At 36.5% G+C, this 17,392-nt stretch overlaps 1 protein-coding gene across 2 annotated transcripts in view; it reads right to left on the reverse strand.

Moving 5' to 3' along the window:
- Positions 1–17,392, reverse strand: part of SYNJ1 (synaptojanin 1) — an 82,980-nt gene that overhangs the window by 53,028 nt on the left and 12,560 nt on the right. For both annotated transcript variants that reach the window (XM_045540555.1, XM_045540556.1), the window contains exons 3-6: positions 10,566–10,652; positions 8,835–9,102; positions 5,352–5,577; positions 4,501–4,584 (exon numbers count right to left, since the gene is read on the reverse strand). In XM_045540555.1, the coding sequence (XP_045396511.1) occupies positions 4,501–4,584; positions 5,352–5,577; positions 8,835–9,102; positions 10,566–10,652 (665 nt within the window). The remainder of the gene's footprint in view (positions 1–4,500; positions 4,585–5,351; positions 5,578–8,834; positions 9,103–10,565; positions 10,653–17,392) is intronic.

Here is a 17,392-nt window from a genome sequence, read left to right on the forward strand (position 1 = left end):
CTTTAAATAACCACAATTTCACCCAATTAAAAAAAGTTTCATCAAAGATATTTTTTAAAAACCATTTAATTTGTGGTATGGAACATCATTTTCCATCAATATTGTTGCTTCATGTTCACATATTTCTGAAACTTCAACCAAACACCAAATGTGTAGGCACAGATCTCATGATATTTATGACTTTTTAAGACTTACTAATATAAGATATAACACAGTAATATAATATCAGAGTAATACTATAAATTTTAAATGCTAAAGTACTTCAGAAAAAGCAAATTGTAAGTAAAATGAGTTTCCAGCACTTAAAATATCATTCTTACCTTTGTAGCACCTTATAACAATTCTTTTTTTTTTTTTTTTTTTTTGAGACAGAGTCTCACTTTGTTGCCCGGGCTAGAGTGAGTGCCGTGGCGTCAGCCTAGCTCACAGCAACCTCACACTCCTGGGCTTAAGCGATCCTACTGCCTCAGCCTCCCGAGTAGCTGGGACTACAGGCATGAGCCACCATGCCCGGCTAATTTTTTCTATATATATTTTTAGTTGGCCAGATAATTTATTTCTATTTTTAGTAGAGACGGGGTCTCACTCAGGCTGGTCTCGAACTCCTGACCTGGAGCGATCCACCCGCCTCGGCCTCCCAGAGGGCTAGGATTACAGGCGTGAGCCACCACGCCCGGCCAACAATTCTTATAATGCCTCAAATTCATGTTGATATTTACCGTTTCCATAAAAGACCTGAGTCCCCAGATTGCAAGCTCTCTGTGAAGCATTGTTATAATCTTTGAATCTCTTATTACACCTAGTATAATATAATATACACTGGAAGAATTCAAGTATTTAATGAAGAGATCAGTGTGGAGGAGTGACTGGAATCCATTCAATGAGATCTGAGTGGCTGTTGAAGGATAACAAACCTTAATTTTGGAAGTAGAGGATTCCTGTTAGAAAATTGCAAAGCATGAAGTTGGATAAGCCAGATGATAGGAGATGGGTGCCTAATAGATCTGACAAGCATAATATATCAAAAGTGGGAAGAACTGTTGGAGCTAGCAGGAAGCAGGGCCTAGAGGGATAGACCACTTAGAAAACTGCGAGTATCTTCCAGGCTAGAATAAATTATGAAAACCTTAACTGAGCATGATAGCAGTGGGAATAAAAAGAAAGAGAAAATCCAATGCCTAGAGAATGTGGGGGCTAAGTATAACAGGGCTCTCTTTGCTTTCTCAGGACTGGCTGCTTCAAGGCCATTATAGTAGGATCCTGCACAACAGAACTGAGTAGAGAACTTGGTTAAAAATGCAGATTCCTGGCCCCATTCCAAAAGAAGAAAAGATCAACTTCAGCTGATCTGCAGTTGAAACCAAGACTCTGCATTTTAAATCACTTCATATGATTCCTTTAAGATATTTTCATTTTAAAACATCAGTGGAATCATGGAGGATACAGACTGGTACCAGTCTGTGGCCTGTTAGGAACCAGACCACACAGTAGGAGGTGAGTGGTGGGTGAATGAGAGAAGATTCATCTGTATTTACTGCCGCTCCGCGTCACTTGCATCACCACATATGCGCTGCCTCCTATCAGATCAGTGGCAGTGTTAAATTCTCATAGGAGTGTGAACCCTACTGTAAACTGCACACTTGAGGGATCTAGGTTGCACGTTCCTTATGAGAATCTAATGCCTGATGATCTGAGGTGGAGCGGAGGTGGTGAGGCTAGTGCTGCGGAGCGGCTGCAAATACAGATTATCATTAGCAGAGAGGTTTGACCACACAATAAATGCATAATGTGCTTGAATCATCCTGAAACCAACCCCGTTCCCCTGTCCTATGGAAAAATTGTCTTCCATGAAACCAGTCCCTGTTGCCAAAAAGGTTGGGGACTGCTAGACCAAGTCATTAAATAACTAAGAAAACCACTGACCTAATACTCAACCCAAATTAAGTCAATAATAGACCCCCCTTGGCCAGGCGCAGTGGCTCACGCCTGTAATCCTAGCACTCTGGGAGGCCGAGGTGGGTGGATCGCTCAAGGTCAGGAGTTCGAGACCAGCCTGAGCAAGAGTGAGACCCTGTCTCTACTAAAAATAGAAAGAAATTATCTGGCCAACTAAAAATACATATAGAAAAAATTAGCCGGGCATGGTGGTGCATGTCTGTAGTCCCAGTTACTCGGGAGGCTGAGGCAGGAGGATCGCTTAAGCCCAGGAGTTTGAGGTTGCTGTGAGCTAGGCTAATGCCACGGCACTCACTATAGCCCAGGCAACAGAGCGAGACTCTGTCTCAAAAAAAAAAAAAAAAATAATAATAATAGGCCCCTCAGTGACAATTTGGCAGAATTATTGGACTGTCTCGCTGTCTCAAAAATTATAATCTTGGCCCAGCACGGTGGCTCATGCCTGTAATACTGGCACTTTGGGAGGCCAAGGCAGGAGGATCCCTTGAGACCAGGCAGACTATCTATTGAGGAGGCCACAGCATACAGAAGGAAGTAGTAAGGAAGTCCCACCCAAGGAGAACCTTTCAGTGTAACTACTCGGGATCCAACCTTATTGAATAATCAAACACTGTAATTTTGAACTTCTTAATAAAACAACACAGAAAACAGCATAACACGGGCCCATAAATAGGTTACTAGAATCTCTTAAACTAGCCTTCCCCTAAAAACAAAAGCATTCAACTTTATCAAATCAGGGTTTTAGGAATGTTCTCAAAGCAAATATTCCAAACACCCAGTGCTGATCATGAAAGCTTAGAAGTAGAGTTGGGTTGGGAGTCTTTCCCAAAGGAGATTTGGAGAGAGATATATCTATTTAAGTTACCCCTACAAGCCAAAGATAAAACAAGTCAAACCGGTCTTGGACATGACAAGAACTCAAGAATTTTTGTAGAGCAGTGCAAGTGTTAATCCTTGTTAACTCTTGGCCTATCATGAATGAAATGTATTACTAAAAATGTTTAAGTGGTGTGTAATTTTTCTCCACAATAACCAACCTAGAATGTAAGAGATCCAGCAGAAACTAAAAGAAAGATTTTTTTTTTTCTTTCCCTTTTCTCAATACTATAGACTGAGGCACAAAACTTACTGGACTATATATACCTAGAGGCCTAAAATAAATATGACATACTTTAGGGACTAAATATTTGTGAATAAAAATAAAAAGCAAAATTATACTATTATGAACAATCCAATATTATGACTTTACATGTTTAAAAATCTTCTATTTTATTTATTTGTTTTTTGGTGGAGACAGGGTCTTGCTATGTTGCCCAGACTAGTCTTGAACTCCTGAGCTTAAGTGATCCTCCCACCCTGGACTTTGAAAGTGCTGAGATTACAGGCATTAGACACCACACCTGGACCTTATATTTTAAAAACCAGGCATTTATTTCAACAAAGGCAAGCTTGAAAAATTATCAGAAAGCAAGTCAGAAAACATACTGAAGATGACAGGTTACATATAAATTACAAAATAAAATTCTAGTAGCAGATATATCATTGATAACAACAACAATAGCTAACCCTTACCTGGTACTGATTGTGTGCCAGGTGCTATTCTAAGTGCTTTTCACTTAATCCTTGTAATTCCATGAAGTTGGTACTATTACTATTAATCCCATTTCATAGATAAGGAAACAGAAGGGTTAAATCACTTGCTCAAGATCACACAGCTAGTAGTGGTAGAGTAAGGATCTCAATTGAGAAGTCTGATATTCAGTGATTTATTTTTACTTTTTTTTTTATTTTATTTTTTTGAGACAGAGTCTCACTACGTTGCCATGAGTAGAATGCCATGGTGTCATCATAGCTCACCACAACCTCAAACTCCTGGGCTCAAGCAATCCTCCTGCCTCAGTCTCCTGAGTAGCTGGGACTACAGGCACACACCACGACGCCTGGCTAATTTTTCTACTTTTAGTAGAGATTGGGTCTCACTCTTGCTCAGGCTGGTCTTGAACTCCTGAGCTCAAGCAATCCTCCCACCTCAGCCTCCCAGAGTGCTAGGATTACAGGCATGGGCGTGAGCCACTGTGCCCAGCCCCAAGGCTTTGTTTTAACTACTACATTCTTCTTCCTAAAGAGACTAAATTGTTACATACAAAGATAACAAGATATTAAATATGGAATCACTCTGAGTATCAATGTGCTATAAAAACCTCAAAATTTTCAATATTAAATACAACAGCTGAATTCCTATGGCTATTTGAAAGAGCATTGAAGGAAAAAATACCTAAGACAAGTCCAGGAACTCTGTACTCAGATCCTTATTTTTGTGAAGCTAGCCAATATTATTAGATAGAACAGTTAAACTACGGTCTATGGCCACACCACCCTGAACACGCCCGATCTCATCTGATCTCAGAAGCTAAGCAGGGTCGGGCCTGGTTAATACTTGGATGGGAGAATAGTGAAACTATCAATGAATTGATGAACTATCCTGAAAGTTTAGGAAACATGGAAAATATCAAAAAAATAAAAAACTGAATGTTAAACACATACTTGCAACCCTGGTTGCTCCCAGAACAGTGGAACAGATCCTCGGATTTGTATGAAGGAAGAAACAGAGTCATCTAAGTACACAACCTAGAAAGAAAAATAATATGTAAATTATTTCCATAGAAAAAGTTATATCTGTATTAGAAAAACGAATTTACTAAAATCTGTCGTATGTTAGCTATATTTTATGATATATTTCTCATATATAACTGTCCTAATCAAAATATCCAAAACAGGCCACTAAACAAGCTTTTAATCTTTTTTCAATGAGTGATATTAATCAAAGTAATAGTAAAAATATAAGCATAAGAATCACAACTTTTAAAAAGGAATTTCTTTTAAATCTCAATATTTTACACACATATCTTTATATCTCATTTAATTTTTCTTTAGTTTTTTATATTTTTCAAAATCTAATTTGAAGATGAATTGGACTAGGAGTGTATTCTGAATTTACAATCATATAGTTTCATAGCCAAAATCATAGCTTCTAATTTTTAGATGGTACACATATCTGCCATTAAGAGTTGGGTTTGATTCAATTTCACAAAAAACACTTAGGTTGTCCAGCTCTATAACTGAGGGTTTTTAAATTCAATACCAAAACATACAACATTGACTATGCCATACTGCTCAGTGACTATCTTGTTACCTATTCGAAGATTCGAAGAATCATATCAAAATAAGTTTGTTCTAGTGAAGCCTTTTTTAAGGCCAATAAGTAACGAAGGATGATCATAAAACAATATTATAGATGTCAAAATCAGTTCTGAATCAAATAAAAATCTGTTATTCTAGTATTTTCTGTGCCTTTCCTATTATACACAAATTAAGCAATGTAAAACACTATATACCTGTTCTGTTTCTACAAAATTGGCGACATGACCATCATCATTTGTTCCCCGAACATTAAACCTGGTCCCAGCTCGTTCACAGCTTAATCTTGAAATGAGGCAAGCCTTTGCCTGTTTATGAGCAGCATAAATTGTTCTGATTTCTACTCCTCCACACATGAGGCGTAATAACCAGTCGTCACAATTCACACCGTAGTGCTTGAGATGCAAATGCAAAGACTGATTCCTAACGGAAAAAGAAAGAAATGTATTAGCTGTTTGAGTACTAAATACCAAAGTATAAATTTTAAAATGGTGCTTCTGGAACATTAATTTAATGTTGTTAAATTAAAAGGCACCAAAAATAAATCAGTTTATTTACATTTACTATGCTAGGGATCGGAAGACAGGGCTATAAAATGAGATTTTTGACATATTATCCATGTCCATAGAAAAAAAGCATTTTTGTGTTTTTAGTGTCTGTGCCTCATTTCTGTTATGTCTTTATAGATGTGGCTAGTGGCTACCGTATTAGACAGTGCAGACCTAGGGTTCACTCCAAATACTTTAAGCATTCCAGGTAACAGATGGGGCCCGGTTTCCAAACTTTTTCAGGAAAAAAAGTTTTATTCACACAAACACACAGAAGCCCAATGATTACGATACAGATAAAAGCAGAGTCACCACAGCTAAAGCAGGGGTGGGGGCTGCAGCCCTGCCAGGTTGGCCTTCTCACCTATCACCCCTCACGGGTCTCTCCTGGAACTTTAGTCCTCCACAGAACACACTGATACCTGTTGCTTTTCTTCAGGTGGAAAAGAAAAAAGAAAAGAAAAAAAAAAGAACACACTGAAGCTTCTAACCAACCTACCACTAAGAAAAATACATTGTTGAGCAGAAAAACGCTATCAATTTAAAAGTGGATTTTCCATATTATTAAAGCTTGGTTCTCTGAGTTTTAAGTGGAATTTTTAAGCACTCTGTACTACCTTCCTGTCTTAAACAAGGCATAAAAAAATGCATTAGCATTTTCTTGAAGACTCAGAGCAGCAGTCCTCAGCTCCTTGCCCACCACTTAGATTACGGGCTACAGCAGAGATAAAACGGGTGCTGGTCACATGCAGTCCTGGGAAACCAGCTATGACCTCAACCCCTCTTATCCATCCAAGAAAGCATATAGGAATGTAAATCAGTGACTGGGATAATGTTAAATCTGATGACTATGGCTTATTTTAAAAATATTAATACACTGACTTAAGCTTCCATACTTTACTATTACCTACATTGACCTGAGGCAAAGCTCACATTGATTGTGACCTGGAATGGCCAGACACCACAGTGGAGACCCATGTCATAGTGAAGGTATAAAAGACTTATTTGTCCTCCATGTAAATAGAACTCAGATCCTATGCATTTTGTGCAGAGTTTCTCCCTCTGCTGTCAGTTTTCATGGTGGGTTTTGTGATGGGTATTTGCCACTCTTTGACTACAAAAATTACTTGGCTGCATCCTGGAGAATACTTCTACTAAGTGCAATGGTATGCAAAATGAATTCTAAAAGTTTCCATTTTTCTGTGCAAAGTGAAGCTTAAGAATGCCAATCCTGCATGGGTGCAGTGGCTCACATCTATAATCCCAGCACTGTGGGAGGCCGAGGTTCGAGGATCGCTTGAGACCAGCCTGGGCAACATATCGAGACCTCACCTCTACAAAAATTTTTTTTAAAAAGTTAGCTGGGTGTGGTGGCATGCACATGTAGTCCTAGCTACTTGGGAGGCTGAGCCAGGAGGACTGCTTACGCCTAGAGTTTGAGGTTGCAGTGAACTATGACCACACCACTGCAATCTAGCCCAGGCAATAGAGTGAGACCCTGTCTCAAAAAAAAAAAAAAAAAAAAAACAATTATAAGCAAAATTGTAAAAATTATAAAATGAGCAAAATTCACCTTTGGTGTTTTAGCCACCCCTTTGTTCAACCTGTCTCCTACTGGATAAATCCCCTCAGGCTTTCTTTTATTTAAATTTATCCCCATTTTCACTCTTAATTGAATGAAAAAAACAAATTATTCCTATTGATTAAACTTAGCCAATGTATCTGCACCTGCTTAGACTTCTAATTGTTGCAGAAAAGGTTTTATCTCTCAATATAAGAAATTTTGGGTAGGAATGAGGAGAGAACACAATGGTAAAGACAGCTGTCCTAAGCACACCTGCAACATGTTTACCTTTTCGAAGGGACTTCAACGTCTTCCACTAGAAAAAGTATAGTGCTGAAACAGTTTTAACTCTTGGAAGCCTATTTCCTAATGCCAGACAAAAGTGCATTCCACCATCACTAGCTTCTCTGAGCAGAGAGGACCTTATGTCCATCCACTGCCCTAATAACCCCTTCATCCTCTCCCTCCTTCCCTCCCTCTCTCCCCATCACCCCCTTTTGTCTCCTCCCTGTCTCCTCCTTTGCTAAACCCAAGTCTCCAACATACAGGGCTCTAAACCTTTTTTGCATTCTGCCCTCTCTCCTCCCCCATTCCACTATTCTGGGTCTAAACACTGCCACCTGAGATAGAAGGTGACCAAGCTGTTGCTCTAAAGTTAGTTTCTTATCCTAAGGTTAACTGTAAGCTCTCTGACAGGTAGAGAAATGGGCCGTACCTGAATGTGCTCCTCAAGACCCATATAAGTGATAGTGTGAAAGGTGAAAGTGTGAGAGAGAAAATAGAGGAGGAATGACACCTTGAATCTGAACAATTAAGGGAGGCCAAGAGCAGAGAGTCTTGAACTTTGGCCTTATAACATATTTCAATATAATGAAACATAATTTGCATATGGCAGTAAGGAAAAAAGTCAACATCAGTGCTGGCTGTAGAAAACAGAACCGCTATACTAGAAATGTGGTCTGCTACAATAAAGCAATACTAATTATAGTCCCATGCATTCTGTTCACCATTCATGCCTACTTATAATACAGCACAGTTATGCATAATCATGAAACATATCACAGCTACCTACGTAAGTTCTATCTTATTATAGTACTAGTCCTTGTCCCAGTGTCCCAGTATACTACTACTTCACAGTCTGTTGCTCTTGAATCAGGATCATGTACTTATAACCTTAAAATAAAAAATAATAAGGGAATCTTGGCTTAGGAAGGGAATATTGACAAAGATAAGATCTCAAAACTAAGAATAGTAAATATGAATAACATAGTTTTGTTACAGCTAAATTCATTCCTAAATTTAAAACAAATATTTAAAATATATTTCTAAAATGAAAGGTCAGTTGAGATCAGGAGGAGCAAATGGGCTTCATGTCAAATGCCAACTGCAATAAACTGACTGTAACTACCTGCCATACTCTGCGGAGGATTATGGAGCAGTAAAGAGGGGTATGCTCGATCAGCAATGTTATCTCTGGAAATAGCAACTGTTGAACTATTATGCCCAAAATCACCAAGCTATTACACAGCACATAATTTAAAAGGGGAAAAAATAAAACACAAACTCACCAGAAAAATCTATTATCAGTTGTCTGTTCTTGCATGCTACGATGTGCATTAAGACTCAGATCTAAACTGATGCCAGAGGCAGACCATGCAAAATAAAAGTTTCCTGAATTCAAAACTTTTCGCACTTCTGAAATGCGATCTTCATCTGAAGAATCAATTCGTAGTGATATAAACTCAGTGGAAGTAACTCGGAACACTTCAGATTCTTGAATTTTTCCAACAGACATACATCCTGTGACTAGGACCAGATAATGTAACATAGTATCTCCTGCAAAAACCAAAGATTTTATTGAATGAAAAATCTCAACATTTTTAAGCTATTTTCTTCTTTCTTCTTGTATCTCTATCTTTTAAATCTGACACTGTGATTATTTTAAACTTGTGGATTTGTTTAAACTCACAACTAGATCTTTTCTAGTTGAAAGAAAATCCCTGTTTAAATATTTTAAGTATGATAAAACATTTAAACATTAACAGGATAATCTCACACTTATGAAATTCCTCCTCTGCTTAATCTGAGGCTATAAAAATTTATCAAATAAAAAAATAATGTGTTACAGTCTCTACCTTACCTTTATAAGAATGTTAGGAAGTTCAGATAAGATAATGAATGTGAAAGTTCTTTGTACAATTGAAAAACATGATATATAAATGTGAGTTGATAATGTTGATGATACATGGGCAAAAGTCCCTGGTAACAATTTATAAAGCAATTTGGTTTACAAACCTTTCATAGAAATTTTTTCTTCTAATTGTGACAAAAACCCTATGAAATTAATATGAACTTGAAATTCAGCAGGTGTACTTTGATCATGGGCTTTGACATAGGCAGAAATAGCCCTTCATCTTGGCTCCCCTATTTATTATCTGGACCAATTTCAGCATGTAATATAACCAACCTGAGATACTATCCCTTATAAAAAGGAATTAAAACAAATACCTACTAGACTGTGAGGATCGCCTAAGATTAATTAGCAAAGCACCAGTGTTTTACATGTGATAGATTCATAACAAATGGCAAATCTCCATTTTATAGACCAGTGCTTCTCAAAGTAGTCCATGAACTGTTACCAGTTCATAATGAGAAAAGATGCTTGCAACAGAATGGAAATTAATTATATCACCAAGTTCACCCTACCAGTTAAATTTTTTTTCATATTAAGACTTTATTAATAAAGGAAGCCATATGTTGATTTGCATGATCTCATCACAGACCAATAACAAAACAATTCATGGACCATTACCAGTCCTTGGGCCACACTTTGGTTCACACCATTACAGACAAACTGGTAATCAATCACAAAGGCAACTCTGCAGTCCACGGTGACATTAAGTGGCAGAGACAGTCTCAAGCTGAGACCTTCTGAATCCAAAACAGATGTCTTCCCCACTGTAAACCAGGGAAATCAGTGTGCTTCTCATGAAGACACCTTTTCCAAAATGTATTGAAGCAAACAAAAAGAGCAATGCTTTGATTTTCTTTTTTGACAGTTGATACCCATCTCTTAAAGCGTTCAAACCAGAGACTATCTCTGGAAGTTAAAAATCACAAGAGCTTGAGCATGCAGCATGATTTTTTGGGCAATAAACATTATCACAAGATTAGCTAAATTAAGGTTTAAAATATGTTACCACATTTATAACTTGAATAGGAGTCTGAAATAATATATAGGTAGAATAACAAAAGTAGAAATTTGAAAATGGATGAATTATATTGAATAATAAACTTACCAAGATTTAATCGTAAAACACCTAAGAGTCCATATGCATCTAGTACTTTGGAGTATGTACCCTTGATTGCCTCCTTTTCTGCAGATGCTACAAAAGAAGTTTTAGGTTAAGAAAAATGACCTGAAACACCAGATTCTATTAATATTTAGCTATAAAGCCAGAGTTTCAACCAAAAATGCCTAAATCTGATATTTTAAAAAATCCTATATTATTAACATAAATGTATTGCATAAAGTAGTTTCTCAAACTAGTAACTGTTCTTCCCAAGGAGTTAACAAATTACTCCAGAAACATCTATTAATTAATTCATCCTCTCCCACTGATTTGAAATTTATCTTATTCATGCTTTTATCCCTGACACTTAGAATAGTTCTTGACACATAGAAAACTAACAAAACACTAAATGATGAAAGCTAATGGCAATACCTGACAACACAATTTAGTACAGGAATGGAGAAATCTGAATCTGAAAGGACAAAAGTCTGGCCTTTGTCTTAATTTATTTCTTCTGTTATAAAGTTAATGTTATCTTGCCAATGAAAGTAACCCACAGAATATTTTCATGAGGGCAGGCTGTTGTGGTTGTTCCATTGAGAAGAAAAAAACAATAATAAACAAATCCTGAAACTTCAAAGGAAAAACCTTCCTAGTATTTAGCAAGTACACATTAAAAATTTGACAAAGGACCAAAGAAATATAGCAGCTGGTATGTCAAAAGACAATTACAAATAATACATTCTAAAGTCTACCATTTAGAAAGGAATGATCCCCTTTCTCATTCCTTCCTTTTCTTCCAGGTTTCTTTCCTTCTCCACTGCCCTTCCTTATCTCCCCACCCCACACCCAACACACCTCTTGGCTGACTGGTCCACTCCTTATTTACCTCTTACCTCTTGCACTTATTCCCTTTCCTTTACCTCATTTATCTAGGACATAAGACCTTTCAGCAATACTTGTGTGTCCCACATTAGAAAGTCATTAAAAGATCCTTATAACCTTCACATTTTCTGTCCATCTTTATTGCCAACAAAAGGGGTCTTTTCGGGCTACTGCTTTGCCTAATACTCCTTTGTACTTTTCATCAGAGATCTTTTCCTTTGCCTGAAGCTCTTCTCCAGGATTCTAGAGAACATGTTACTTTCCCTGCCTGCTTCACTTCTTTTTAGATCATCTACTCTTAAACCTTCTTCCTAATGATCTCACTTTTGCCTTCTAGTGAGTTTTACTCTGCTAGTTGGCAGCACAGGCTAAGATTAAATGACTCAATCACTCAATTAGCTGACACTTTCACCACGATTCCCTAATATGTTCATTATTAAGTGTGGGCCTTTATCAAATCACCTAGTACGAAATCAGGGAGCAGAGATTTCACAAAGCCATTAAAGTTATGTGGATTTGCATCTCATTCTGCATTCCTAGAGCTCCTATTATTATTATACCATATGTTTATAGAACAGTTACTCCTAACATTTCATGACAAGCAACACAAATATAAAACATCATAACATAAATTTTAATTACACTTTATAAAGTAAAACAAGATTGCCTTCCCCTAAGTACTGCCTTGTCAAGAGTACCACATCCATACAAAACATTAGAGAGACTTGTTATATCTCTGATGAAAGAAGGCATGGCTTCCAGGATAATTATTCTAGAATTTTACAGGATACATTCTATATGCATGTAAAATACCATCACTAGTATAGTAATATAGAAATTACTAGATAGATCAGGTTCAGCATCAACCATCATTTGGGTTCAAATAGCAGCAGCTAGTAAGAATTAAAAAGAAAATATATACTTAATGTTAAGTCATCACCTGTCCTTAGAAAATAGAAAAAGTAATTCTATAATGTAAAGTACCACACAACAAAATGTTCTCTCTTATAATAATGCATAATAATTACCTTCCCATTAACTGTACTCCAAAATATATGAACATGTCATATGTCTCAGGCCCAATGAAGGTCCATCTATTATGTCAACCTAATTCAAATATGCAAACAAATGCCTTGCAGTTTAATATTTACACCTGTGTAGTATATTCTGAGACTCAGAGAACAGCATACATACACACTTTAAAGTGTATATTACTTAGAAAAAATCAAAGAGTAGAGGACATGGCATTTGTTATTTTCCCTACCAAATTTTTTTAATTCCTTTTAAAATTCTAAAAGAAATTTTAAAATATTTCAGCTGAGGAACTTGTACATTGCTTCTGTGATGATTATGACAGTAACTAACACTGGGCTGTTTTCATGCATTATTCAATTTTCACAACAACCCTATGAGCAAAATTACTACTACTTCCTTTTGACATATGAGGAAACAGGCTTAGAAACGCTGTCAGAGAATGCAGCTTCATGAGGGAAGGCATTCTGTCTAGTTCACTGCCCTATCCTCAGCAGCCTAATCAGTGCCAGGCACTCAGTAGGGGGTTTACAATTGTATGTTCAATAAATTGGTGAACTAAATTTAAAAGCCATATGTACTTTTAATTCCAGACACTTCCAATTTCACAAAAGAAAACAGTGTCTTCTTCCTAAGTATTTTTTTTATCTGAAGGACTATAGATGTTATTTTATTTGTCCATATATACTTCCAAGGTCAAAGTTGTGTGCAGAGAGGTCCAGTGCAGGTTGCCAGAGCCCAGGGAGAGTAAGGATGGTCCATGCATGGAGGTGAAGCCAGAAGCAGGAAAAGAGGGCATCTACTTGGGGGAGGGGCAGCCTGGCATGAGGTGCTGCAGTCTGACTGGGGTGAGGAGGGGAGTGTCCATCCAGGGATGTCATGGGTGGCCTGGCATGGTATGTCAGAGCTTGAGAGGGATGGGGAGGGCAGGATATTGGGGCCCAGAAGGGTGAGGAGGTCACTCATGTGGTGGAGGAGGCTACAGTGGCAACAGGAGAATAGTTGTACAGGGGAATGATCAAGGATAATGAGAGCCAGGCTTACTCACTGTCAGAGAACAGAATCACAAATCAAAAAAGAAAACTAGTATGGACAATGTTGATTGGAATTGAGTTACAGGCGTTTTCTAGAAAGACAGAAGATGAGAAACACAGATATAAATGGGTATAAGTATTTATGTCATACACATACATATTTACATACACTCCTTAGCTCTAACCATTGACAGGACCTGGGATCTGCAATACTCTGAAAGCAATGAGCATTCCTAGCATCCATATCTTGGTTTCTAAATACCATTCTCCACTAAAAATAACTAGGATTCCATGGAGAAATGGCTGATTCCAGGGAAAAATCTGGGACAAAATGAGCCGGAAACATATTCTTGCACCAGAAAAGTAGGAAGTGTTGTTCACAGAACAATGGAGACATTGCTAAAATGCAGGAGCCAGCCTGAAGGTGCTTCTACTGGCAAAACCTAGGACAAGTTAAGCATCAAAATAAATAATAAGAGTAATGAATTCCAACCTACTGAATAAGCTGATGAATTTAAAGTCTGATGAGGAATGGGATATACATAAAGTACCTCCCTTCAAAATAATTACAAAGGAAAAAAAATGTCTGCCAGATCATCGCCTTAATCAAGTAATCAAAGTTAACACCAACAGTAATGGAACAAGTCAAAATTGTGTGCTAGCTGACAGGATATGATGAAAATAATGCAAAACCCCTTCTGCAATATTCCTGCTGAAGATGTATAATCTGAATCTAAACATGAGGAACCATCAGACAAACCCAAAGTGAGGGCTATTCTTCAAAATAACTAGCCTTCGTTTTCAAAATTTTTAAGGTCATAAATGTCAAAGACTAAGGAATTTTTCCATTAAGGAAACTAAAGAGACATACCAACTAAATAAAATGTACAAATCTGGACTGGATCTTTTTGCTATAAAAGATATTGTTGGGATAATTGGCAAAACTTGAATGGAGTCTGAGGATTACACAGCCATAATTTATTAACATTGATTTTATGATAGTTATATCATAGTTATGCAGAATAAGGTCTTTGTGGGAAATACATAATAAAGTATTTGGGGAATGGGGTGTCATGTAAGCAACTTACTCTTAAAAGGTTCAGACCAAAAAAAGTTCCTTGTACTGAATTTCAACTTTTCTGTATGTTTCAAATTGTTTCAAAATTAAAATTTTTTAAAAATGTAACAAGCAAAAACAAAATTTAAAAATACATGTACTTATTCCTAAATTAAGAAGCTTATATCTCTAAATGACATTAGTAAGATAAACTCTTATAATATCTTGTTGTTCCCTCCTCATACATTTTTTTTAAATGGAGAAAAAAAGATTTCCTTATTTTATGACACTGTATTAAATACACAAAAATACATGATGTAAGAGGGATGAATCTAAATTATTGTCCACCTACTCTGGTAGTTTAATTCTAGAAATTAATTTGAGAATCTTCCACTATAAAGAGATTACTTAAAATAAGAAAGCCTATACATTATGTAAGATAATATGCATAACCTTTAGATAAAATACAGCATTTGTAAATACTTTACTCAATCTATCCCCATCTTTCTTTTTCCCTTAACACCCTCCCCTTGCATCCTATGCGTCAGCCAAAAGAATAATTTTGTTGCCCCTTCAACATGTTCCACTTTTATTCCCTCTCTTCCTTTGTTCACAGTGTTGTTTCCATCTGGAATAACCTTTAGTCATCTTTAAATTTCTAAATATTTACCCACTCTTCAGTCCCTAACTAAAATACCACTTCCTTTCTTTACGTTTTCCCTGATCACTCTAGTTGGAAGTAACTCTTTCTCCTATTTTATGCTACAGTCACTTGTATGCTAATAACAACAGAAAGTAGCAATTCTTTATATCTCAACACAGTAACAACCTAATACAGAGACTGATTAAGTATACATCTAATAGACAAAAACAAATGGAAAGGTTATAGTACAGAAGTAAATGTTTTGGTAATTTAAAAATAATACATAAAATGATAAACATTTTGCCTTTGAAAGTATTTGGATGCCCTCATTACTGAAGTTCACATTCAACAACTCCTCACAGTGATGTCTGTGGCGGGCAGTGAGGGTGGGAGTGGGGGAGACAGGCATTGTTAAATAATTGCTAACCAGGATTTAAAATAGTGGAGTTTTTGAAGTGGTAGGGTGTGCAGAGAGTTCAGAGGAAACAAACTGAAAGAATGAGCGGAAATGAAAGTTTTGGACATACAATGACAGGGAAGTTCAGGTCACTTTCCCGCCTAGTGCAGTCTTTCAAAGTATCCTCTGCACTTTCAATGAACAGAATAAATTGCCTTTTGTGGAGAGGTTTTTTTTTTTCCTCTCCTACTCAACGATAGTTATTAAGCAAACAAGATGCTAGGAAAAACAAACCTTTCTTTATAAGTTACTGATTTCTAACCACAAGTAGGTAGAAATGTCACAGAAGACCATTGTTTTAGGAGTAACTCTGAGCCCATCAAGATCTGCCGCAGTTCAGCTAAGGTCAGGAAGCCCACACCTCTTTAGTTTACATATTAAACACATCTGCTAAGGCAAATCCTAACTTCTAAAGTTACTGCTATAATACCTCCGAGAGAAATAGTACCTAACTTCCTCAATAGTTTAAAGGAAAAAATACTTTTTTTATGTCATACTCAACATTATCTTTCATTCATGCCTTAAATCTTTCCTTAGTCTTCAGTCTAATGCAAACACGTATTTCCTAAGACCACAGAACTATCTTAAGCATAAATTTACAATTATAGCCATATTTTAAATATATCCTTATTAGAATTGATAATCTGAAGGCCCTCTGATTCTACTCCTAGTGAATATATGAATAGGAATAAGGTCATAGAATAGAATTGAAAGCAAAATAAAACATGGCCACAAACATTTATTCTCACAAACACATTTATTAGGCTTCAAGGAGATGTGAACATTGACTGGATAATGTGATTTTTAAAAACTACTGTTAAGTTTTCAGATGTGATGATAATGACATTGTGGCTATGTTTTTTTTAAAAAAGAACCTTTATCTTTTAGAAGTACATATGAAATATTTATGGATGAAATTAAATGATATCTAACTAGGATTTACTTCAAAATAAATGGAGAGGGCCAGATAGTAGGGATATAGATAAACAAAAGTGTCCATGAGTTGATAACTGTTGAGCCTGGGTGGGAGATACCCAGCAGTCAATTACACTATTCTCCCTAAATAAAATGTTAAAAAAATTTAATCTCACAACATTCTCTGGCATACTGGATAAATTCAGAAAGAAGAGAAGAGAACTCTGGCCAGTCAGTGAGAGAGCCAGAAGCTGCTAGAATTCTAAGTGATCAGACAAGTACTTTCCTCCAATTACCCTAGACCAGGGGTATATTAGCCAAAAGGTCAATAGGCATTTGGACTTTTATAAACTTGAAAGGAAGCAATAAGAGCTTTAGAACATTCTTATAGCCTGCTTTTCCCAAGGCTATCAAATATTCATCAAATAATAAATATATAATAAATTGGGAAAGGGAAAGATTTGGCAATTCCAGAATGGAGACCCCAGGAAGAGTAAAGACTGCTATAATTTGTCATAAATGTTTTCCTTACATTTATCCTAAATAATATAGCTTTAACATTCTACTCTGTTGGAACTGGTTGAAACTATCCTTGGAAAATAAGCTCACCTTCGTCATCATCACAGATATTAAGAAATATTTAAAACTATATAAAGCCATGAGGTAGTAATATTCTACAACTTAATTCCAATAACTTATTCATTATTTTAGCTCTGTGCATGTTTTCAAAGTTCTTTTACCTGAACAAATTCGTGAACTGAAGGCAGGCCCAAACTACAACTTTTCCTATTTAAGCTACTGGAAAGTACC

The sequence above is a fragment of the Lemur catta genome, chromosome 1, assembly GCF_020740605.2.
Source record: "Lemur catta isolate mLemCat1 chromosome 1, mLemCat1.pri, whole genome shotgun sequence".
Classification (NCBI taxonomy): Eukaryota; Metazoa; Chordata; class Mammalia; order Primates; family Lemuridae; genus Lemur; species Lemur catta.